The sequence below is a fragment of the Ascaphus truei genome, chromosome 3, assembly GCF_040206685.1.
Source record: "Ascaphus truei isolate aAscTru1 chromosome 3, aAscTru1.hap1, whole genome shotgun sequence".
In the NCBI taxonomy this organism is placed as follows: Eukaryota; Metazoa; Chordata; class Amphibia; order Anura; family Ascaphidae; genus Ascaphus; species Ascaphus truei.
The window spans coordinates 364,928,972-364,954,601 of record NC_134485.1 but is presented as its reverse complement, the minus strand read 5'-3'; the positions used below and the strand labels follow the sequence as shown (position 1 = coordinate 364,954,601).

The window sequence follows — 25,630 nt, the reverse complement described above, 5'->3', positions numbered from 1 at the left end:
TCAGTGCACCCGATCCATTAAAGTAAAACATACCAATAGATGTAATGGGATTATTGTTCTTTAATAAATCTGGTGCTGATTTTTTGTTGCAGTGGACAGAATCCTGATAAATAGACTCCTAATACAGTCTGCACATATCTAAACATCCCCAGGCATCTTACAGATATTACTATGCTACATTATAATGATATAATACTAATTATTCACTGTATGAAAGACTTGTTACTCTGATTTAAAACTAGCGGTGATTAGTACAAATGAAACCTAAACACACACACACGTATATAAACAGCATCAGAGCAAACACCAGTCCTGGTTGCTGCTGACGTCTTGTGCAGACGCTTTGTTCGCCCGCCAGTGAAATCCTCAGACGCCGAAACAGCAAGACCAGAAAGACAGAGCGCCCAGGCCAAGTGATTCAAATAGAAACTTTAAGAACAAATAGTAACAAAAACTTACACTTGGGTAAATGATGGTTCACACAGTGGATCAGACGACCTGCAATGCAGCACAGTGATGCGATAACATAGGCAAAAATAGCACATTTCATCATGAAAAAAAAGAAGGACAAGAAAACACCCCTAATAGCCAAAATCAATCCTTTTTTGTGATCTTGGCTATTAGGGGTATTTTCTTTACCTTTTTCTTTATTATTTTTCATGATAAAATGTGCTATTTTTGCCTATGTTGATATGTTTTTTAGGAGTGTTTTATGTTTCTTTTTTGAAATAGATTTTAGGATGTTACTATGTTCACTCTATGCTGTGATTCAATGTTAATGAGATTACCACTTTTTTTTCAGGATTAGACCTACAGAATAGAGAATAGTTTTTTTTGCCTTGTTTTTATCTTATTTTCTCCCCTCCCTGTTCTTTTTTTCCCAATTGGGATATTTGTGTCTTTTAGTGGTAAGTCCATGTTATTAATATGGATCACATCACTTAAATATTTAGGACATGTAAGAATGTTGTCACTCTCTCCATTGAGTGATGATTATTGTCATCCTCTGGTTCAGAGTGGCAAAGTATTACTACTTATATTGATTGTTTAATCTTAGCCCCTTTTATAATGTTGTACAACATACACCTGATGGCTGAATGAGTTGTGACAGGACAAGTTTTTCCTTGTGATAATCAGCCACTGCCCTCAACATTGTTTGTGTGATTGGGGTTTGTATACAGTATCCCTCTGATATATTTTAATCAAGACGTGCGCATTAGCAATTGATGTATTGATTAATTGCTTTTGGAGTATATACAGTAGAGGGGTAGATGATTAACGATACCTTCTGATGAAGAATGGTTGCGTGCGAAACGCGTAGAGGGGAACGTTAAGTTGACTTTCAAGTTTACATTTGGACTGACGAAAGCTGTATCCTGCTGGTTGATCGGGGAATCTAGTTCACAGGGTTCCTGCCGCCTCACTGTGCTGCATTGCGGGGCGTCTATTCCACTTTGTGATCTGTCATTCACCCAAGTATACATTTTTTGCTACTATTTTATTTAAATCACTTACCCTGGGCGCCCTGTCTTTCTTGTCTTGATATATATACAATATATATATATATATATATATATATATATATATATATATATATATATATATATATATATATATTTCTTAATTAATTTATATATCACTAATAATTAACATATCACTTATTTCACTTTGTATCTATCACATTGTTTACTAATATTGACGGAGTGTTACTTATGTGGGAGGGGGAGAGAGAGAATTTTAACCTGTGGATAATAGTAAACAAATGACATGCATCGTCATCTCTACCCTGGTTCACAGCCTTGTGATTCATGTTTGTTTATATTCAGTTTGCTATCTGCAATTCCTTTTTTAATGCACATAAACTAATTGCTCCACGAATGGCGATGGAATGTCAGAAAAAGCTTTTTGCAAAAAAATATGTAAACTCATCCACACCCAAAAAAATGCATTTCCTTGAGACCTAAACTGATAGTGTATAATACAATATATACTGATTTCACCTGCATGAAGTGAAAACGCAAAGACTGTGGGATATTTACCTGCAAAGTGGTTCTACATGGTCTTTGTCGAGGAAATCATGGTCCTGCTTCACAGATGCAATGTCAATGGGAAATTGTGAATCTAGAAGAAGAGATACTGTGTGTCAGCATGTGCCTAGCAGTCACCTAATCAAGGGGCAAAACTGAGGGAATGTGCAGGGATGGGAACAGGAGGACAGACAGATAGATTGGCAACACGAGAGTGTCAAAGCCATTAAAAGAAATAAAATGGAGTTTACAGAAACTGACGGACATGCATATAATGTACGTGAGCTGAGCAGGAGAACTATACATTCAGTAAACCTAGCAATAAAGTAAATCCCCAGCCAATATTGGCGAATGCAGGAAAAGAGATTACATTTATGTGATCTTTAAAAAGAAAGATGAAGGTGGCATGAAACTATGCAATGCAAAAAGCGCTGAGATACAGTAATAAGCACAAAGCAGCAGGCTGGCTGTACTCCCTTATTTGGAAAATTGCAATTGTACAAAGAGTGGAAAAAATAAAATAAAGCAACATGCAGGAATATCAGTCTTATCCATGGTGGAGTTTCAACATGGTTGGTAATTATTAACAAATGTAACACATTTAGTATATCTAATTATGGCATGAACATACAGCTGCATACATACACACACAAACATACAATATATCGATATATCTATATACACAGATGTAGCGCCCATTATAAACTTGCACACCTTATCGAGCGATTTTACTAATGCAAGCTTTAACAGGTCAGCCGAAATCCCTGATACAAAAAAAAATATGGAGCTGCCAGTTAATTTGGGGAATTTTGACGCTAATGTGTCATCAATAACGGTCAGTATATGTCTATACACACATATATAAATATGTGTGTGAATCCACAAAATGGCCGCACACACAGAGCCTTTCCGGGAGGCAGTAATGGCGCGCCGTGGAGGAGATAAGGAATAACCAAGTGATCTATATTACTGGCACAGCACTAAGGCCAAAAATGATTATATTGCATCCAAATTGCACACAGGCCTAACGTTTCGGTCCCCAGAGGGACCCTTTCCAGCTTCTTTCACAAAGCGTCCTGACAGGTGGGAAACACATTACCGTATTCTCTTTTTAAACTTCATGGCATTGGCTGAATACATTCTTTTTTATGCACACAGACTGATATTTCCCTTGTTTGCTGTGCCCCGCTTCTACCGTCCCATGCTCTATATTTCTCTACATGCTGGGAGCACGCCTGTGGAGTTCTTGGTGGATTCAACCACGTGAGTGACTTAATTCATAGTCTTCAGCGAAGTCCTAAACCCTACATACACCAATTATCTGAGGGTGGGTTCTCCGACCCTAGAGACGTTGAGCAATTGGTGCCAGCCAGGAGTCGGATCTTTCAAATACCCTCAGTAGGCGATTTTTGTAGATTTTCATTTGTACTCGCACAGGTGATTGAGCACCCAGACTGACATTACTCACTGTCACTTACACCTCAGGAACGCCTTTCAATTATATTTCCCTCTGTATCCACATTTAAGAACCCACTTTAAAACACACCTGCTTAACGAAGCATATGAGTAGCTCCATGGCTGATACAATAAACCTCATACATAAAGCTTGGCCCCTTGCAGACAAACTTACCAGATCGCCCTCCTATTATCTCTGTACGTTCTTCCTACTTACCAATTAGATTAACAAAACACAGAACCCCAGCAAGCTCTTTTTGGGAACCCCTGAGCCCCCACAATATATATATGTATATGTGTCAAAATGGAGTGCTATTGAGCGTGGCATATGTATACAACAAACGACACGCTCAATAGCACTCCATTTTGACACATGTACATATATATATATTGTGGGGGCTCAGGGGTTCCCAAAAAGAGCTTGCTGGGGTTCTGTGTTTTGTTAACCCATTCTCAGCTGTTCCAGCTGGTGGAGGTTAGTGGCTCCTCCTTCCCAGGTTTTAAGCCCGCCCCTCCTCACTTCCCTAGTTTGCAAGTGCCTCATTCTGCTGGATATAGACCCAATGTGGTCTTTCTCCCTCCTCATAGAGGTAAATGAGAATTTTAATCCTAATAGAGGTATATTAGTATTTCATCTGGTAGTGTTAGGCCTTGCGAACGGGTGTCTGCCTTGACGTGGCTCGCAAGCTTACAACGCTTTGGCCAAAGGGTTAAACTAAATGACCCTATTTCAAGAGAATATATAAGTATTTTACTGTGTATTTCTGTCATGTTGGATGTAGCATTGTTACCAATTATATTGTAAGATCTTCGGAGCAGGGACTCCTTTTCCTAAATGTTACTTTTACGTCTGAAGCGCTATGACGGTGAGGGGGTAACCAGGCCATCAATAAAGGTATTATGCCTGGCTGGTTACCTCTGATCCATATTTGGGGTTTTAGAGTGTCAGCTCTTGAACCTGTTTATTGTATCTGCAATGTATGTGATTGTGCAACAATAAAGAATTTATATGTGTTTTACCTTTCATGAGGTTGCCAGCAAGCAGAGATTGCTAGGCTATGAGTTTCCGGGGGGATTTCGCGGAGAAAGTCTTATCAGATTGTGCCTAGAAAGTCAGGGTCCAGAGTTGCTGGTCGCCCCAATAATGTATTTAAAACCAGAGGCAGAACATGAAACACAGACAGAGCTCAGTGCACATCCAGTGAAACTTATACACGGTACAGTGCCTAAATATATATGTATAGATATCTATTAAATAAAATGGTCTTTTAGTTTAACATTTTGGCCAAAGTGTTGTAAGCCCCTGAGCCACTACATGGCAGACCACATCTCAAGGGTCCCTAACACTAATATAAATTCTTAATAACCCTTGCATTACCAGGAAGAATGATTTATAATACATCTGTCAAAATTAGTTGCATAGTTCTAAGTCTGATTGAAGCTTTTATTAACCTGTACATTACCAGGAAAGGCACTCTGTATTAGATTTGTCACAATCATACTGCAAGCAAGCAAGTTCCCCTGAGAGTGGGAGATGCTATGGTGTGAGCTTTTAACCATTTAAATGTGGCAGGGGGTGAGCTTCAATTAGGTAGGAGGTTGCCACCCTCCAATCAGCTAAGACCAGCTGAACAAGCTTACAACACTTTGGCCAAAATGTTAAACTAAAAGACCATTTTATTTAATAGATATCTATACATATATATTTAGGCACTGTACCGTGTATAAGTTTCACTGGATGTGCACTGAGCTCTGTCTGTGTTTCATGTTCTGTCTCTGGTTTTAAATATATATTGCCATGCTCAGTAGCACTCCTCTGTGACTCTTATATGCTTATATATATGTTGTGGTTATTTTGGGGGTTCAATATGAGGTAGTAGGTGTCCTGTATGTTTTACGCCCCAATAATGTACCCAGGAGTCAGGTCAGGCAGCTCGGATACATGTAGGCACAAGTCTCTGATCAAAATCCTGCTCTGGAAACGCTTTCATGACTCACCGCTACGACTCCCTGCTTCAGCACAGACCAGAAAGGTAAGCGCGGCATAGGGGTGTAAGGTATCCCCAGAGCGGTACCGGGGTCCCCCCAGTAACAGAGGGATCCCCAGTTCAATTCCCGGTTACCCAGAACCGGTATAGAGGTTCTGGGGGTACGCCAACCATATATGAGGTTGCGAGGGTTTTTATGAAACCTAAGTCCAGTTTCTAAAGGGAATGAGATACAGCCCTGAGAAGGAACCTAAGCGTTTTTTCATTCTACCTCGGGACTTAGAAAAATATGGGGAAAAATATTTTGTTTCATAGTGTTCTAATAGTACATATGCTTGTGTATGGTATTATGAGCTGGGGACTTCCAGGTCCATGGTTCCGAGAGACCATGTGGCTACCAAGCTTGGTGCCACCAAGTCTGCTCGGGTCCCGGACATGAAAGCCTCAGAGGTTGCCAAGGTGTGAAAGCCATTTGGGCACCGGGGCTGGGCTCAAGTACTTACGTCCTGGGATGAATGGAAGTCATCGGTCCACCATTTGCCCGAGACCAGACAGTGAGGAGCCTAACTCTGTGGGTGGCTTCTGACTGACAAGTGGCAGTGGTGCCAAGTTTGCGCATGCCCTTGTCAGAATCCGAATCCGTGCTTGCCCGGCTTAAGATAGACTGGCAACGCTTTGATTGGCTGGTAGGATTTTTCCCAGGCCCGGATTGGCTGGAGTATTTCATGAATGAAGCTGAAATACTATAAGAAACTCAGCAGCCAATCCGTTTGCGAGATTCTAAGCACCAAGACAGAAGCGGCAAATTTGAAACCACCATTATTTGCTCAGAGAGAAATAGCAGCGAGCCGGCTTCAGAAATTTGAAGGCGAGAAATTTTCGAAGTCCCACTTTTTGGGGCCAAGTTCTGGGAATAGAACGTAGCGGCCGCGGCTGGGATTGCAAGCTGAAAAGAGTACCAGGACGTTTGGTACTATCTCCCGGGCAAGGGATTTCGGCATCTCCGGAGCAGATACAGCGGTGCCATCAGGAACTTCATGCCGATTTGAGTTCCAGGACATTCCGGTCAACCTAAAGACTTTGTTTTACTTCTTATTTAACCTAGGAAAGTCTAAATTTGTAGCCCAGACCTCCAGTAAGTGGGGTTTCTTCTGTATTTTGTAACCCATTGTGTGTACGTCTGTTTCTATGGAATAAATGACAATTTGTTTTACTACTGTACCTTGTTTTGCTCAGTGAATGCTCCCGGTAAAAGGTGTAAATACCTGGTCTCCCGGGACAAGTGCTTCTTCCCATTATGTGTTATTTATATCATTTGTTATTTATATGATTACATCACATGTATTAGTGCCATGAAGCGCTATGTAAAAAATGAATGGCGCTATATAACTAAAGATATACATAGATATTTGCACTAAGAACTTCACACGTTATTATATGTTCAATTCAATAGCGGACATCTTCAGCAGCATTGATATTTAAAGGATATATTGTATACTTATTATATACGAGACCTACAATCAATTTTACTCTGAAGCACTGAGCTGTACCTGCCACGCCACATACTTTTTCTATATTCCAGTTAGTATTCTGAGCCATCTCTGCTACAAGGAGGTTTATCCTTTGATGTTACATACAGCACGGTATACTGTACACCAGTGCTTTTTCATCAGAGATTGAGTTGTTTAAATTTTTCGGTAATCTCAAAATTAGGGCATTTTTCAAGCACGCTCCCTCAGTTGATAAAAGCAAAAAGACACCATTCAAGTTGAGAGGCCAATTTGATCCCATTAACACAAACCCCTCTATTAAAACATGTCACCGATTGGTAAATGCTCACACTAGGAATTACATCCCACGTGCTATATACAATCTAAATAAATCAGAACTTGAGGCAAACACAATCCTTGCTGACGGCAAAGACATCATTATCTGCCCGGCAGATACGGGCGGACCCATTGTGATTTTAAATTACTCAGATTATCGCAGGGAGATTATGTGTCAATTACAAGATTGAAAATGTTACCGGGTCCTTTAACGAGATCCTACATACTCTTTTAAAAGTGAAAAATAAAGTTTGGCCCCCTAGGGGGTGATTGTTCCAGTTTATTTCTTTCAACCTTCATTTTTTGTATACTTTGTATTCATTTGATATTATATTCTTATGCATTTTATGCTTGTTGTATTATATGTTTGAATATCACATCTAGTTAATATTTCCTTATTTATTTGCTATACATGCATCTATTCATCATCAGTATGTTTTATATTTATTTATGTATTTAAAATACATACACACATTCATCATTAATATATTAATCAAAACGTTTTTACGGTAGTACCTTGTATATAATGACATCACTGAGAGCGACATCACAATTAACATATTTTTGGGGCTGTTTTTGGGGCTATTTTTGTAACCCCGTGGGGGTTCATAAGGGTGCTTCATTCACTGTTTGTTGTTTTTTAAACCGCAGAACTGGTGACACTTTTTGTCTTTTGAAAAAAAAAATAAGTTTGAAGCAGGGGTGTCCCTTGAGCTGAGCTGCATTAATTTGAGCTCCGGAGACCCCCTGCTTCCCGAGATACTTGCCCCAGAAGGGGGTTCTGGTATCTCTTTGCAGTTTAAATGTCCCATGCCATGTAGGCCAATAGGAAGCTGCAAGGGATGATGTCGCAGGTTCCTATTGGCCCGAGCGACGCAGGACATTTAAGCCATTTCGATAACCCCAACTGGAGCGGATACCGACACCCCCTTCCAAGGTAAGCACAGAATCTGGGGTAGCAGGGGTTTCCCAAAGCTGAAATTAACGTGGTTCAGCTCTGGAGACTCCCTGCTTCAAAATCTATAGGAAAGAAAGAAAGAAAGTGTCACAAGTTCTGCTGCTTTTCAGAAAAGTTCCAATGGGAACATCAAATAAATTCATATTACACACACACACACACACACACACACACACACACACACACACACACACACACACACACACACACACACACACACACACACACACACACACACACACACACACACAATCCATGCTAACTAATTTCTGACACATTTCGTCACAACAAGGAGACTTCTTCAGGGTTACGCACTGGTTAGATTCATGGACATTGCCCTGAAGAAGTTGTTTTGTTGTGATGAAATGCTTCTGGTTACGTCGGGTTATTACTGCAGCCATGGTGGCATCACTGTTTGTAGGGAAGTGTGAGAGGACCACTGGTGCATCATGCTTTGAAACATTTGTTTCTTGCTGGTCAAGACGAGGGACACTCTTCAGCTGTATCTCCCATCCATTCCAGATCACGTGGGACCCCAATGTGACGTACTGGCTGGTAACCCTCTAATATTTGTCTCTTAAAGCTACACTACTTATTATTCCTGTGAGTGCATATTTGACCATGTGCCTTTTTACGATTTTACACAATGGAGTGTGCACTTCTTCTGCTTCTTTTTTATATGTGTATCTGTGAAGGACATGGATAGACTTGGGCGGGTAAATGGCAGGTGATGTTTAATACAGATAAATATAAGGTTATGCATTTGGGAAACAAGAATAAACTGGCAATTTACAAATTAAATGGGGACAAATTAGGAGAATTCTTAATGGAGGAGGATATAGGAGTACTTTACTGGCTTAGCAATAGTGCCCAAAGTCATGCTGTAGCTGCAAAGGCAAACAAGATCTTATCTTGCATTAAACTTGGAATGGATGGAAGGGAAGTAAACATAATTATGCCCCTTTATAAAAGCATTAGTAAGACCACACCTTGAATATGGAGTACAATTTTGGGCACCACTTCATAGAAAAGGCATTATGGAACGAGAGAAGTGTCACCAAATTCAGAAAGGGGTTGGATAATCTGATTTATGAGGAGGCTAGTTAAATTAGATTTGTTTACATTAGAAAAGAGGCGTCTAAGAGGAAATATGATAACTGTACACAAATATATATTCGGGGACAATACAAGGAGCTTTAAAAATAACTATACATGCAAAAGCCAGTACAAACGACACTGAGTCCTCCCTTAAGGCAGGGGTGCGCAAACTTGGGAGCAAACTGGGGATTTCGCCCAATCAAATCACGGATTCATCAGGAGTGGACACTCCTGATGAAGCCGTGCTTTGATTGGGCGAAACGCGTAGAGTGGGCGGTTCCCTCTATCTCTGAGCACAAGCCGAGCAAGTAGGAGACAAGCTACAGACCACAAGCTCACTGTAGAAGCCGAGAAAGTGATGTCATTCCCGGGGGACAGAACGTGAAGCAGCAAACAGTTTCCATCAGCTGGCTGTGAACTGACCCCAGGGCTTCCATCTAAGATCGGACGGATGTCCAGAGAAGGTGGGGTGGTGAGCAGTGTGACGTGCAGGCTCTCCAATACACTCATTAGTGTGATGTGCCTTTTTATTATTGCATTTATGTAAGTGCGTCTTTTATACTTTTCATAAATATATTTTATACCATATTGATCTGTGCTATGGAGCTGTTCAAAAAAGGTTGGACATCTTTTTAGAAAGCAAAGGTATACAGGGATATACCAAATAAATAAACATGGGAAGGATGTTGATCCAGGGACTAATTTGATTGGCAATATTTGGAGTCAGGAAGGAATTAATTGTTCCCCTTATGAGATATCATTGTATGATATTTCACTGGGGTTTTTTGTTTGACTTCCTTCTGATCAATATACCATAACTACAAATATAGTATAAAGTATCTGTCTTCTAAATTTAGCCTCAGTTGAACTTGATGGACATATGTCTTTTTTCAACCTCATCTACTATGTAAATATACTGTATCTAACTATGTAACTATATATATTTACATAGTAGATGATGTTGAAAATTAGACATACGTCCATCAAGTTCAACGTATGCTATTCTAGATATCTATATCTATAGATATCGTTACCGTGTTAGCCGAGCTTTAATAATCAAAAATGAATAGACAATATCGTTCTGTGGCTAACGAAATGCTTTTATTTGTGCGATCTTTCGAGATACACTGATCTCTTCTTCCGGCAATGTTACATTGAATAAAGCAGGCAAGGGGTTTACTCAAAAACAGTGCATCTTGGAATGTGACTAGAGCCCATCACTGCCCCTTGTGTAGTATGCGATTTAGGACTTGAGGTGTTAAATAGTCCCTGAATGTGAGTGATGTAAGAGTGTGTGTGTGTGTGTGTGTGTGGGGGTGTGTATGTATGTATGTAAATATAAATAAATAAAGAGCCCACAGTGTATACAGCGCTTTACAAAAGGTGTGTGTGGTGTGGGAGTGTATATCAATGGTGTGGGTAAGTGTGGAAATGTAAGAGGGTGTTGCATTACTAAAAGTGTGTGTATACTATGTGGTCCCTATTGGTATATAAGGATGGAATTACACAGAGTATTTGTATGTGTAGGAGACAGCTGTGTGTGCATACATATAGCACAGTATGTATAGATATATAGATATACAGTATATAGTATAGATATATAGTCCACGGCACTCCAGGATTAGAAAAATATAAAGATACATTTATTTTATCATAAAATACAAACAATAAAAAAATCTGAGTGACATTTCAAGCCAAACATCTCCAGCCCTTTCTCAGACATAAACCAGAGCACTGATCACTGCAGTTTAAATAGGGAGATGGTCTGTGTATATATCTTTATATACTTTCTATACTTTGTATAAAAATACTATCTTTTTATACTGTATGTATATATATATATATGTATATATATACATATATATACATACATACATATACATTTCCTTTGAACTATTCTACATACAGTAATGGATAGTGTTTGTATACAAAACTGTTTTTCATAGAGATGTACCCTAACACATTTTTGCTCCTTTGTTTCTTGAACTCTGCTTACATGTGTTTCTTTTTGATTATCCATAAAAATTAACTTACAATAAAGGCGAGTCCAATAGCAGCAAACCAGTAATTATTGTTACCTTCCCTACAGTGCAGTGCTCATAGTTATTCATGCTACGCTTCTACCATTTCACAAAAATCCTATTTTCTGAAGTAACCAAAAGAGGTTACAATCAGATAAAATGACATTGCATGGAAGGGATCTCTTGATTGAATAAATAGCCTGCACTATATATTGTATTGTATGTCTTTATTTATATAGCGCCATTAATGTACATATATATATATATAGAACTACACAAAAATAATAGATAATAAATCAATTTAACAATTTCATTCCTGGGAAGTCTAGTAATCCAATGTAGTGCGTGGTTAACCAGCACACATGGGGTCAATACAACTTCATTCATTGCGGGATTACTTAAATAATGTTATGTGACATACCATTACTATTGTATTACGGACTGGGTGGTCTAGATGAATGAGTTCTGCTGTTTACAGACATTATGTTTTTTTGTGGCTGGCATAATTATGGTTTTAAATCGCATATAATCTGCCTTGCGTGGATATAAACTAGACTGGAACTCAGTGATGTCATGGCTTAAATACATTTCAGGTTTGCAGGCTTTCCGCAGAAGAATCAGTGGTTTTACCTTCATAAAGCTGAGCGTATTGAGGAAATCCAGCAGCTCGTAACCAGTCGCATGCCTCTTTTGCCTCGAGTTCTAAAAGTGAGAACACAGAATAGATATAAGGTACAGCATCTGCAACCACAATTAATTAATATTTAAAATTTATCATTTATTATCTGAATCTACATTGTTGTCATACTTAATTAAAAAAATATATACGTTTCTCCAGGGAGAATTTTCCAGGAAAAGTGCTGGGCTGAAGGAGTCGCTTTGTGGTTAGAACAATGCCTTTGAAGTACAGTACTGTACGTGATTTGAAGTATGCGCTTCTGCTTTGAATCCCAGTGTCAATTCTCTTTGTGACCTTGGGACTCAGCTGCCAAAATTAGATTGTAAGCTCTTTGGGGATATTGTGCCTGCAATACTCTGTCAGTGGCACTATATAAGATAATTATTATTATTATTATTAATAATAATCATCATAATAATAATAATAATGGCTCAGTGAGTAAAGACACTGACTGTCAACAATGACACTGAGTTTGAATCAGGGTATCCTGGTTCAATTGCCAGTGTCAGCTCCTTATGACCTTGGGCAAATCACTTTATCTCCCTGTGCCTCAGGCACCAAAACACATAGATTGTAAGCTCTACGGGGCAGGCACTGTATGTAAAAATGTGCTGCGTACCATGCACTATACTGTAATTGTGAAGCACATTAGGAGAACAGCGCTATATGAAATTAAGTTTTGTTATTATTTAATAATATTTGTCAATGATACGTATCTTACACTGAAACACCAAAAATAGCCTGGTATCCTTAACACAGAAATGTACTGGTTCAAATTCAGAAATACGTGGATAATAATAATAGCATGTTCTTGTATAGCGCTGTTAGTTTTACAGAGACATTTTGCAGGCACAGGTCCCTGCCCCGTGGAGCTTACAATCTATTTTTTGGTGCCTGGGGCACAAGGAGATAAAGTGACTTGCCCAATGTCACTTGGACACCAGGAATTGAACCAGGTTCCCCTGCTTCAAACGCAGTGCCAGTCGGTGTCTTTACTCACTGAGCCTTCTCCCATTAGGACCTTCTGTTAGTAAAAGGGATAAATTAAGTCCCTAAACTACAACACAACATATTCTATCTGATATTGTGGAATATTTCTCTTTTCTCCGACCTACAGTATTCTCCCTGCTTATCCAGGAGATTCTTAAGGCTTTATCTGAAAACATATAATTTTTCTACTTTCTTCCTGATTAAAGTTCCCGCTTTAAATGTTTTCACAATCAATTAAAATTTAAGGTCCAAATCCACTAAGCTTAGTTAAAGTGGCTTAACATGGCACACTATGCCTTAATGTGCATCTTCAAAGGACAATAACATAACGGCATGATTTCAGCCGGAAGGAGCAGTGAGTGAACTATAATGACCATTAAGGATAAGGAGTGCAAAAGAGGTGTTCCAACTCACAGGGCATATCCATTACAGTCCGTTAAGGTTAATGTATGGACTTAACATTACATTAGTTACAATGATTCATACTTAAAGGTGGAATTACACCCATCCAGATGCTGTAGTATGGATTTTGATGGAGAGGATAGAGGGAGAGAACAAGAGATTGGGAAATAACTTATTTTAAATATGATAATTATATTCAAGTTCTTTAAATTAGTATATCTCTCAGGGTTTCTCAAGTGTGTTCCGGGATCTTTATCTACGTGTTGTATAAAGAAGTGTTTAAGGAATTATAAAAGTAAATGAGAACACTACTAAAATAGGTCTCAATATAAAAAAACCTAGGCTAATGTAATATACAATGGCAGTTGTTTTTGCTTATAATTAGCTTTGTGGATATGCATTAACTCAAGGGAAAATAATGTATGAGCACTGACTTAATGAAGATCTTTGGGTCCCGCCTAAGAGAGTTTCTTCATTATTCCTAACTGGATCCTGATGAAGCGTTCACCTGGTGGTTAGTACTGTTTATTCTCTGTTAACATCACTGCACCTTGCATGTGATAAAGAGAACATTTTTGCCTATTTTCTTTTAGAAATCTCCTTAATACAGGCAGTCCTCGTTTTACAACGCTTCGCTTTACAACGAATGGCTTATCCAATGCTATGCAATGCATACCTATATTCATTTTTACAACGGCAAAATGGCTTATCCAACGCTCTTACGACGCTTTGCAACGTTGTTTATGTGTATGTGTGTATGTGTATATATATACACATTAACATAAACAACGTTGCAAAGCGTCGTAAGAGCGTGTATATATATATAATATTATACTATATAATATTATATTATACTATATAATATATTATTTATTATGTTATATTATATATATAATACAGTATATACACTATATAATTTATGTGTGTGCTGCATATCTTATTGCCTGCATAAAATATTTTGTGTATTTTAGCATTAAAAATGCCTTCAGGAACGGAACCTTTCATTTAAACAGTGTTCCTATGGGAAAACGTGTTTCGCTTTACAACGTTTCGCTTTACAACGCCATTTTGAGTAACGCATTGTGTTGGATAACCGAGGACTGCCTGTAATGTTAAGTGTTAAGGTTATTACCACTAGTATCTCTTGCCCACCCCTTCTCCATTCCCACCATATATTTCTCCTTTTTAATTTTTTTAAAATTATCATTACTATTGTTAATATTATCTGTTAAGCATATTATTGTTGTTCTGATTACTGTACAGGCATACCCCGGTTTAAGGACACTCACTTTAAGTACACTCGCGAGTAAGTACATCTCGCTCAATAGGCAAACGGCAGTTCACGCATGCGCTTGTCAGCACTTCTTGAACAGCAATACCAGCTCCCTACCTGTACCGAAGCTGTGCGCAAGCGGGGAGCCTATAGAGCCTATTACACAAGTGTTATTGACATCAGTTATGCACGTGTATGGTGATTGCAGTACAGTACATGCATTGATAAGTGGGAAAACGGGAGTGCTTCACTTTAAGTACATTTTCGCTTTACATACATGCTCCGGTCCCATTGTGTACGTTAATGCGGGGTATGCCTGTATGTTGTGGGTGTTTTTTGTACCCCCACCCCCTCTCTTTCTTCTGTACCCAAGCCCTATTTCTATGTTATTCAAAAACAAATAACAATTGTTTGAAACAAAAAAAATAATGTTAAGTGTTCATAACCATAGGAAATTTCTATTTAAACTATTTAACCCTGACACCAAATGCCTACAATTCTTTTGGTGCTTTTCAGAAGACATGACAAATTAAATTACAACCTACAGTACAGTACTTGGATTTCACTTACAAGTGGGTTTTGTTAAAGTGCAGTATGGATTTGTCAGTATTGATTTACATATCATATGTATATACTAACCACACCAGTAATTCTTCTGTATAAACATGAATGTAGCAGAAAGACATTTTGACTATGTACAGTATATTAGCATTAGTTCGTGAGGTCAATATGAACAATCCTTTTTTGGCTCAGCTCTTACAGTATACTGGAAAGCATCTCGGCAGTTCATTAACCTTTATTTACTAAGACGTGAGTTTCATGCCATGACATCTGTAGTCCTTGCAGCATTTCAGAGTACATTCAGTTCTTACACAAGAATAAAATCATTCAGACAGACTTATGACGCGCACTAAAAGAGCACAGTTGTGTTGTAAGACAGCAAAGTTTGTATTACATTCTATGAACATGAATACAGTACATTTCAACTTTAGCATTACTTTTAAAATCCCCTTAATTATAGATGAACTATGAGGGCTATATAACATTTACATTTATGATGTCAGCAAATGCATCAAATGTGACAAAGTGGTAATATATCAAAGACTTGTTGTGCAAAACTAGTACAGTACCAACAAATTGCTTTTAACTCGTGTAACTCTTTCCTACAGTATCTCTCCTTATTGACACGGCCTTAGTCGCGAACAGACTTGAATGACCAAGTCTCACATAAGTGTCAGACGTTTGCTGTAAAATATCTAAATCTGCTTCAAACTGCATCACTCTCACCGTCCCGGTCATCAAACCGTGATCCACGGAATCATGCCCAAATCAGCAATATCTGCTATAAAAGTCAAATGCAGATATCACTGATTCGGGCTCCGTACAGCGGATCGCGCTTCAATGACTCCAGGGAAGTGACTCGACCCAATTAAAATGCCACAGCCTGTGGTAAGGGATTCTAGTGGATTTGTCAGTGTCTTCCTCCTCCTTCCACCATGCACTGGAGGGGAGGGAGGGGAGGAGGGAAGAGGAGGAAGGGGATAGTATAGTGGATGGATACTACTAGAGCAAATCTCCTCTGGTTTCTTTTACATGGAGATCCAAGTGGAGAAGAGGAAGATGCTACATTGGGGAGCTGCTAGCTTGCAAAGCTAGCATTGATCCCATTCACTTACCTTACTCCAGTTAAGGCAAAAGAGTGCGATCCTGAGTGTTACAGTGATTCTATTGAAGTCTACAGGAAAATGAACAAACTAGGTGTGACATTACTTATCTAACAACAATATCTATGCTGCTACAGAGGCACAGCAGCTAATGAGGGCAGTATTTATGTACAACATAATAATATTGTTTTCCATGTAGATCTCCATGACAGGGGCTCCTTTTTTCAAAGTCTACTTCTATTGTTTATGTATTATTAACATTTGTATCATAATATGTTATACCAAACTGAATTACTGTATTACTTAGATAATATCTCTGTAAAGTGGTTTGTATATATAAATAAAAATAAACATATAGTATATGCAGTGCCGCAATATTAGTTATAGAATCTACAATTTATTACTAAATTACTCAAATCCAAATCTGAAAGATCAAAAGCAAGTTGAGCTTCTACAGACATACCCAGCATTATACCATATGCGACTGTGAGTTGATTTTGCTCTCTGTAACCTGCAATGTTGCTTTAAATAAAGCAACTGGAAGCTGGATGGTACATGTGTTAATTTGCCTGAGTTGTATCAGTGGTACTATTTCCAAACAACATTGTGTCATAATTGGACTTTTGAGGCATACATAATGATTTTAGCTAATCAATATAGAAGCAAGACATTTTGAGGAATTCCAGAATATTAATCATTTGCATCGGGCTTTGCACTACACAACTTTTGTATCAGCCCTTTAGATCAGTTAGCATCTTCATTTTGAAATTAGTATATAATGAATATGCATGTCCTATAAAAATGTCATGTCTAAATAAGTTCCTCACCCCTACCACATGCAGCACTTATCCCCTGAGATCTGACTCCAAAAGACTATTCACGGTCCCAAGATTCACCAAAGTATCCGGCCGCTTCTCCTTCTCTCCCCTTTTTTTGAGGAACGCTGGAGAAATTGGCTTTATTTCTGGCTAGCTGCGAAGTTGTATTACACCTTGCTCCAGTCAGACAGAGACTGGGTCTCTGACATGCCATCTATATACTGTAGAGGGAATTTGTGAGTGTAACACTTACCCTGTTTATAACACTTGTGAATTCACCCATATTGGCTTCACTATTGTGCATTTTTTATTTGTTTTGTCATATTATTCACGTGAACATCTGTGCTCCCCTTATTTGAAAGACATTGCAACAGTTTGGACTAAGGAATGGTCCTTAAAGGGTTAATGAGCTGCTTTACATTATTTCACACTTTGTTCACATACAGCATTTGGTGATATATACTGTGCTATTGATTTTTGCACAATTATATTGTATTATCACTGTGTGTAAATAGTTGTTTAATTCACTATCACTATTACACACTCCAATCCCACACGAGCGCCCAGTTACAATCCTTTCTATCTTGCACTGTTTTTGGTGTGTGTGTATGTATGTATGTATGTATGTATGTATGTATGTATATGTATATGCAGTGTTCGACAAACCTATTCCCCCGCACGCCCCGGGCGAGTGGATTTGACCTCGTGGCGACCTCCTTATGGCCGCCCAAGCAGCGCACGTGTTTTTTTTTTAATTTTCCCTGCTTGCGCTAAAAAAAAAAAAATATTAAATCCAGCAGCCTGATTGGCTGACAGGACTTGGCGGGCTGCCAAGATTTTTTTTCCCATCCAGGCTAAGGCCACGCAGGCGCGTCCTCTTCCTGCTGCTTGAAGAGGTTAGTACTCCATTGCATCCCCCCCTCCCGGTCCCCGCTTCCCCTCCCTGTCCCCGTGTCTGCCCGCGGGGTGGGTGATGGTAGCGGGGGTGTTCCCACCCCCCAGTCCTCGCGCCTCCCCCCAGTCCTTGCTTCCCCCCAGGTTCCCGTGTCTACCCGCGAGGTGGGAGATGGTAGCAGGTGTGTTCCCCCCCAGGCCCTGCTTCCCCCCTGGTCCCCATGGCTGCCTGCGAGGGGGCGGGAGATGGGCGCGGGGGGGGAGGAGCATGGTGCTGGTCGCGTCCTTTCCTCTCTTCCTTTCTACGCCCCCCCCTCGAGTCCCAGGGGTTCCGCTGGCCGGCCGCACTCACTGCTGCCCCTGGCTTTTCCCTCTCCGCTCTCCACCTCCTCCCTCCTAGGAGCGTGCGTGCAGTCCTCGCTGCCTCCTGCCTGTGAGCTGAGAGGGGGGGTCATCTGTGGTGTTGGCTTCTTCTGTAAACTTTCATGTGTGTACCGGAGGTGTGTGGGGGGGGGGGAGCTGCTGCTTCTTCTGCTCAACGTTGTGTGTGTGTGTGTGACAGACAGTGTGTGTGACAGACAGTGTGTGTGTGAGACAGACATTGTGTGTGTGTGTGTGTGTGTGTGTGTGTGTGTGTGTGTGTGTGTGTGTGTGTGTGTGTGTGTGTGTGTGTGTGTGTGTGTGTGTGACAGACATTGTGTGTGTGTGTGTGTGTGTCAGACTGTGTGTGTGTGTGTGCATAGGACACCAGAGGTACCCCCCAATCAGTCACCCCCTCCCCACCCAGTAACAGTCAGTCACCTCCTCCCCACCCAGTCACCCCCCAGTCAGCCAGTTACCCCCCCCCAGTCAGTCACCCTCAGTCAGTCAGTCACCCCCCAGTCAGTCAGTCACCCCCCCAGTCAGTCAGTCAGTAACCCCCCCCCAGCCAGTCACACCCCCCAGCCAGTCACCACCCCCAGCCAGTCACCACCCCCAGCCAGTCAGTCACCCCCCCAGCCAGTCAGTCACCCCCCCAAGCCAGTCAGTCACCCCCCCAGTCAGTCAGTCACCCCCCCAGTCAGTCAGTCACCCCCCAGCCAGTCAGTCACCCCCCCCCAGCCAGTCAGTCACCCCCCCAAGCCAGTCAGTCACCCCCCCAGCCAGTCAGTCACCCCCCCAGCCAGTCAGTCACACCCCGAGCCAGTCAGTCACCCCCCCATCCAGTTAGTTACCCCCCACAGCCAGTCAGTCACCCCCCAGCCAGTCAGTCACCCCCCAGCCAGTCAGTCACCCCCCAGCCAGTCAGTCATCCCCCCCAGCCTGTCAGTACCCCCCCAGCCAGTCAGTCACCCCCTCAGTCTCTCTCTGTCTCCTCATCTCTCTCTGTCTCCCCGTCTCTCTCTCTGTCTCCCCTCCCTCCTCTCTCTGTCTCCCCTGCCTCCTCTCTCTGTCTCCCCTGCCTCCCCTCTCTGTCTCCCTGCCTCCTCTCTCTGTCTCCCCTCCCATCTCTCTCTGTCTCCCCTCTCTCCTCTCTCTGTCTCCCCTTCCTCCTCTATCTGTCTCTCTCTCTCCTCCCTCCTCTCTGTCTCCCCTGCCTCCTCTATGTCTCCCCTGCCTCCTCTCTCTGTCTCTCCTGCCTCCTCTCTCTGTCTCCCCTCCCTCCTCTCTCTGTCTCCCCTCACTCATCTCTCTGTCTCCCCTCCCTCCTCTCACTGTATCACCTCCCTCCTCTCTCTGTCTCGCTGTCTCCCCTCCCTCCTCTCTCTGTCTCGCTGTCTCCCCTCCCTCCTCTCTCTGTCTCCCTGTCTCCCCTGCCTCCTCTCTCTGTCTCTTTGTCTCCCCTCCCTCCTCTCTCTGTCTCCCCTCCCTCCTCTCTCTGTCTCCCCTCACTCCTCTCTCTGTCTGTCTCCCCTCTCTCCTCTCTCTGTCTGTCTCCCCTCCCTCCTCTCTGTATCTGGATATCTTATTTACAATGTATATCTTAACTGCCCTATACCTATACCGAAATAACCTATACTGCTTTCTTCCAGATCTGACTCTCAAGCTTCAGACGGGAGGCATTGGAATCCCCCCTAACCCAGAAGACAGGTAGAGAACACCTCCCCTCCAACATATAACATTGCGGGAATGAGGGTACCTAAACATAGAGGGACTGCGGATCAGGTAAGATCCCAGCTGGGATTGCTGCTTTAGATATTGTGAAACGGGGGCATCCAGACACTGGATAAAGGGTGCAGGAAACTAGTCATTCACATCCGGCTTTTTTTTGTAAATCCGACATTTACACACACACATACACACACACACACACGTAACCAGGACTAATTGTAGTATAATGTAATACAATAAATAAACTTATGTCAAAAACGAATGTTGTTCTTACTAGGAATTTATTCAATTTAAAAAAAAAAAAAAAATTAAAGCGGGACTAGGGCGGGGTGGGCGGCGGGACTAGGGTGGGGTGGGGGGCGGGACTAGGGCAGGGTTGGGGGCGGGACTAGGGCAGGGTTGGGGGCGGGACTAGGTGGCGAGTAGATTTTTTTGTTCAGGGAGTAGATTTTTGGGTGATTTGTCGACCACTGTGTATATGTATATACAGTTAGGTCCGGAAATAATTGGACACTGATACAAGTTTTGTAATTTCGGTTGTGTAACAAAATAAATTCAAGTTGCAGTTAGATAATGAATATGGGCTTAAAGTGCAATCTATGAGCTTTAATTTGAGGGTATTCACATCCAAATTGAAGGAAGGGTTTAGGAATGACATCTCTTTAATATGTAGCCCCCTCTTTTTCAAGGGACCAAAAGTAATTGGACAATTGACTCAAAAGATGTTTCATGGACAGGTGTGGGCTATTACTTTGTTATTTCATCATCAATTAAGCAGGTAAAAAGTCTGGGGTTGATTCCAAGTGTGGCATTCGCATTTGGAAGCTGTTGCTGTGAACCCAAAACATGCGGTCAAAGGAGCTCTCAATGCAAGTGAAACAGGGCATCCTTAGGCTGCAAAACAAAAGAGCAGGAACATTAGGAGTGGCCAAATCAACAGTTTGGTACATTCTGAGAAAAAAAGAACGTACTGGTGAGCTCTGCAACACAAAAAGGCCTGGACGTCCACAGAAGACAACAGTGGTGGATGATCATAGGATCCTTTCCATGGAAAAGAAAAACCCCTTCACAACATCCAGCCAAGTGAAGAACACTCTCCAGGAGGTAGGCATATCATTATCCAAGTCTACCATAAAGAGAAGACTTCACGAGAGCAAATACAGAGGGTTCACCACAAGGTGCAAACCATTCATAAGCCTCAAGATTAGAAAGGCCAGATTAGATTTTGCCAAACAATATCTAAAAAAGCCAGTCCAGTTCTGGAACAGCATTATTTGGACAGATGAAACTAAGATCAACCTGTACCAGAATGATGGGAAGAAAAAAGTATGGAGAAGGCTTGGAACGGCTCATGATCCGAAGCATACCACATCATCTGTAAAACACGGTGGAGGCAGTGTGATGGCATGGGCATGCATGGCTTACAATGGCACTGGGTCACTAGTGTTTATTGATGATTTGACATAAGACAGAAGCAGCCAGATGAATTCTAAAGTGTATAGGGAAATATTGTCTGCTCAGATTCAGCCAAATTCAGCGAAGATGATTAGACGGCGCTTCACTTTACAGATGGACAATGACCCAAAACATACTGCGAAAGCAACCCAGGAGTTTTTTAAGGCAAAGAAGTGGAATATTCTGCAATGGCCGAGTTAATCACCTGATCTCAACCCGATCGAGCATGCATTTCACTTGCTGAAGACAAAACTTAAGGCAGAAAGACCCACGAACAAACAACAACTGAAGACAGCTGCAGTAAAGGCCTGGCAAAGCATCACAAAGGAGGAAACCCAGCGTTTGGTCATGTCCATGCGTTCCAGACTTCAAGCAGTCATTGCCTGCAAAGGATTCTCGACAAAGTATTAAAAATTAACATTTTATTTATGATTGTGTTAATTTGTCCAATTACATTTGAGCCCCTGAAATAAGGGGACTGTGTATGAAAATGGTTGTAATTCCTAAACGTTTCATATAATATTTTTGTTCAACCCCTTGAATTAAAGCTGAAAGTCTGCACTTCTATTGCATCTCGGTTGTTTCATTTCAAATCCATTGTGGTGGCGTACAGAGCCAAAATGATGAAAATTGTGTCAGTGTCCAATTATTTCCGGACATAACTGTATATACAGTATAATGGAAATATAACTGTATGCTCATGTGCATGTCTTAGGCAGGTCTGCAACCCCACCTTTCACCATTATCACCCAGCACACAGCACTTCCACTGCAGCAAGGGATTCTAGGAAATATATATATATATATACACACACATATATATATATATACACACACACACACACACACACACACACACACACACACACACACACACACACACACACACACACACACACACACACACACACACACACACACACACACACACACACACACACACACACACACACACACACACACAGACACACATAACGATGACTACTGTATCTATATCCCCAGGGGGAAAAGGAAGGGCAGGGGGACTGTGTTGGGGTAAAAGGAAAACATGGCACTAAAATTGCAAATAGGACAATATAAAAATCACTCAGCCTCCAAAGTATGACACCTAGTGTTACATAGTGTGTATCACATCTAAAATAGATTTAGTGTAAAAATATAGAACATAAATAATGATATCAAAATAGTTTTTTTTCACTAATATGCGGTCATCAATGATTCACAAAAAATATTCGTTTCACTAAAATAATTTTTTGTGAAGATATAGAATAAGTACAATTTTCATATCTTTTAACCAACAGTTTAATAGCAGATAGCACTCAATGAAGTAGATGAACTAAATTAAGTCAAACTGTCAATGCATACATCAAGGATGAGCAATAATCACTTCTCAATATCAAAACGGATCAGGGAACAGACAAATATTATTGCTATTGGAAAATATTATTACCATCCAAAAATTGGTGGTACAGCTTTTTGATTGGTCGAGTGACTTTAACACTTAAAGCTTAAGCGAGATCTGCAAACAAAAGCCTGGAGCATTATTACAGTTAGAAATTTGAACCGTAAAAATTGTAGTTCAAATTTCTATAGACGTTCTAGTCTGGGAGAAGAGCAGATTAGTTGTCATTTGTAATATCTTTTAGCCGACCAACATTAGCATTCTTCATAAACTGAAAATATAATGTACTGTACGATCTAGGTTTCATCTAAAAAATGTATTGTGGACTGTAAAAGTGATTCTGTGTCAAGGGTCGACTACCAGAGTCATTAAGAAATAACCATATACAGCTCAAACCCGTTATAACGCGATCCATTACAATGCGAATCCACTTATAACGCGTTGCAAGCATGGCTCCCAATTTTCATTCAATTATTGGTATCTTACAGTGGCGGCCGCCCTGAGTCTAAAGCGGCTGCCACCGCGGGTAATTTAAAACCCCGTTCAGACGCGGGCTTTTTTTTTTCTTTCGGCACCGCAGGCGCTTCTATTGTTCAGCGCCATGAGGCGCTGATTGGAGAAACGGCAGCGCGCGGCCGTGAGATGCGGCTGGCGCGCGGCCAATCTCGGCGGGAAAAAAAAAAGGTGAAAAAAAATGCGGTTAAGCTTTAGATTAAGCTTGGCCGCATCAGTAAATACTTTATTGTACAATGCATACAATTGTACATTATTTCTAACACGTTACGCTTATAACGCGATGTGATTCTTTGGACCCCAAGCACAGCGTTATAAGGGGGTTGAGTTGTAATTACGTTATGGAATATCTGGGAGATAAAACGTTGTAGATTCTACTGTCAAAATCCATAAAAATAAAAACACCCATAGAAAGTTTTTTTTTAAACGAAGGAGAATAATATGCAATACATCAGTGATTATTAGACTTTAGGTCAATCCCTCTGAGTTCTGGAATCTATTGAGTTAAATTGAGAGATCACAGTTGAGAACATAGATTTCTGTCATTAGGGTCCTGCCAATTTAAATTAAAAATACCATATATTAGCATTTAATAGTTGGTGTCCTGAGAGGACACAGTACCCAATGTTCCACATAGATTACATCAGGATTTTAGGAGGGCAGTATAATTCAAACAAGAGGTACAGTCGTATGCCCAGATTACTTAAGCAGAAATAGTTAAAACAAATAATACTGCTACATTCTTGTTTAATAGCTTTTATGTGTGCTAATAGTAATCTACTGTTTATGCAAAACACAGTCACATTCACTGAGAATTATTTAAAAAAGCCTAGGCTAGGAAATGTTTATTCTTCTTCCCTGCCTATGTCAAGATTTTAGTACAGATAGGAGAACTCAAATCAGTTGCAGATTGGCCAGTCCCTTTCATCTGCAGATCTGTCACAAAAAGGCAGATTCATATTTTTTTGTAACTACTAATCTGTGCAACGGATTCAATTTAAATCTGAAAAACAGGATGAGGATCTGGAGTTGAATTTAATAGTGTCTCCAGTTATATATATAGCCCTTCAACCCTCCGTCAAAATAAATTAGGGAGAGACACTTGTGCTCAAAAAGTAGCACGTCTGAGGTACCCTGGGAAGTATGCAAAGTATATTTCAATGAGTCACATCCCACACTTCTTAAAATGCTGTCTATAACAACTAGACTGAGTTGACAAGCCTAGTAACTGGAATGATGTATTGGTGTCGGCCCAGAATTAGAACCCATAACTTCTGCTATTCTGGACATCAGCTCTAGTAGTGTGAGCTAAACCAGCTGCTGGATAGCACCACTGTCACTGTTTATTAGCATATCTCCAAGGGAAACCTATTTTGTTGAATTTTGATAAGGATTGTAACCTTGAAAGGACTTCAAGCACAAAGCACTCATATGTATTGAGGGCTATGAGTTACAGAGGCCACGTGAGATTAAATAAAACACAGGTTTTCTGACACACCAGTAAAAACAAGGTGAAGCAAGGCAAATAAAGCAGATGCAGACAGAAAGTAATATAACAAAGTGGACTAGTTACTTCAGTTAGTACCTCTAATCTTATCTTATACTATATTAGTGAAAGCACTGTATGTTTGCCTGCCTGCCTGCCTGCCTGCATGCATGCCTGCCTGCTGGATGTCCGGTGTCCCTAGCGGCAATCTTATTGGTCCCTTGGCCCGCCCGCCCCCGCACACCTCTCATTGGCCTCACACACTCACACCACCCCCTTGGCCCGCCCCCCACACCTCTCATTGGCCTGAGGCGGAGTGACGGGCCAAAGGTCCAAAAAAATAAATAAACACACACACACACACACACACACACACACACCTCTCTCCCCTCTCCAAATCACCTTTTCCCCCTCCCCAGCGGCATCACCTCTTCCCCCTCCCCAGCGGCATCACCTCTTCCCCCTCCCCAGCGGCATCACCTCTTCCCCCTCCCCAGCGGCATCACCTCTTCCCCCTCCCCAGCGGCATCACCTCTTCCCCCTCCCCAGCGGCATCACCTCTTCCCCCTCCCCAGCGGCATCACCTCTTCC

The 25,630-nt window shown here is 41.1% G+C and overlaps 1 protein-coding gene across 5 annotated transcripts in view; it reads right to left on the bottom strand.

Annotated features, from left to right (window-relative positions):
• STARD13 (StAR related lipid transfer domain containing 13) overlaps window positions 1-25,630 on the bottom strand; it is a 375,955-nt gene that overhangs the window by 50,222 nt on the left and 300,103 nt on the right. For all 5 annotated transcript variants that reach the window (XM_075592130.1, XM_075592132.1, XM_075592131.1 and 2 more), the window contains 2 exons: window positions 12,004-12,075; window positions 2,040-2,121 (listed from right to left, as the gene is read on the bottom strand). In XM_075592130.1, the coding sequence (XP_075448245.1) occupies window positions 2,040-2,121; window positions 12,004-12,075 (154 nt within the window). The remainder of the gene's footprint in view (window positions 1-2,039; window positions 2,122-12,003; window positions 12,076-25,630) is intronic.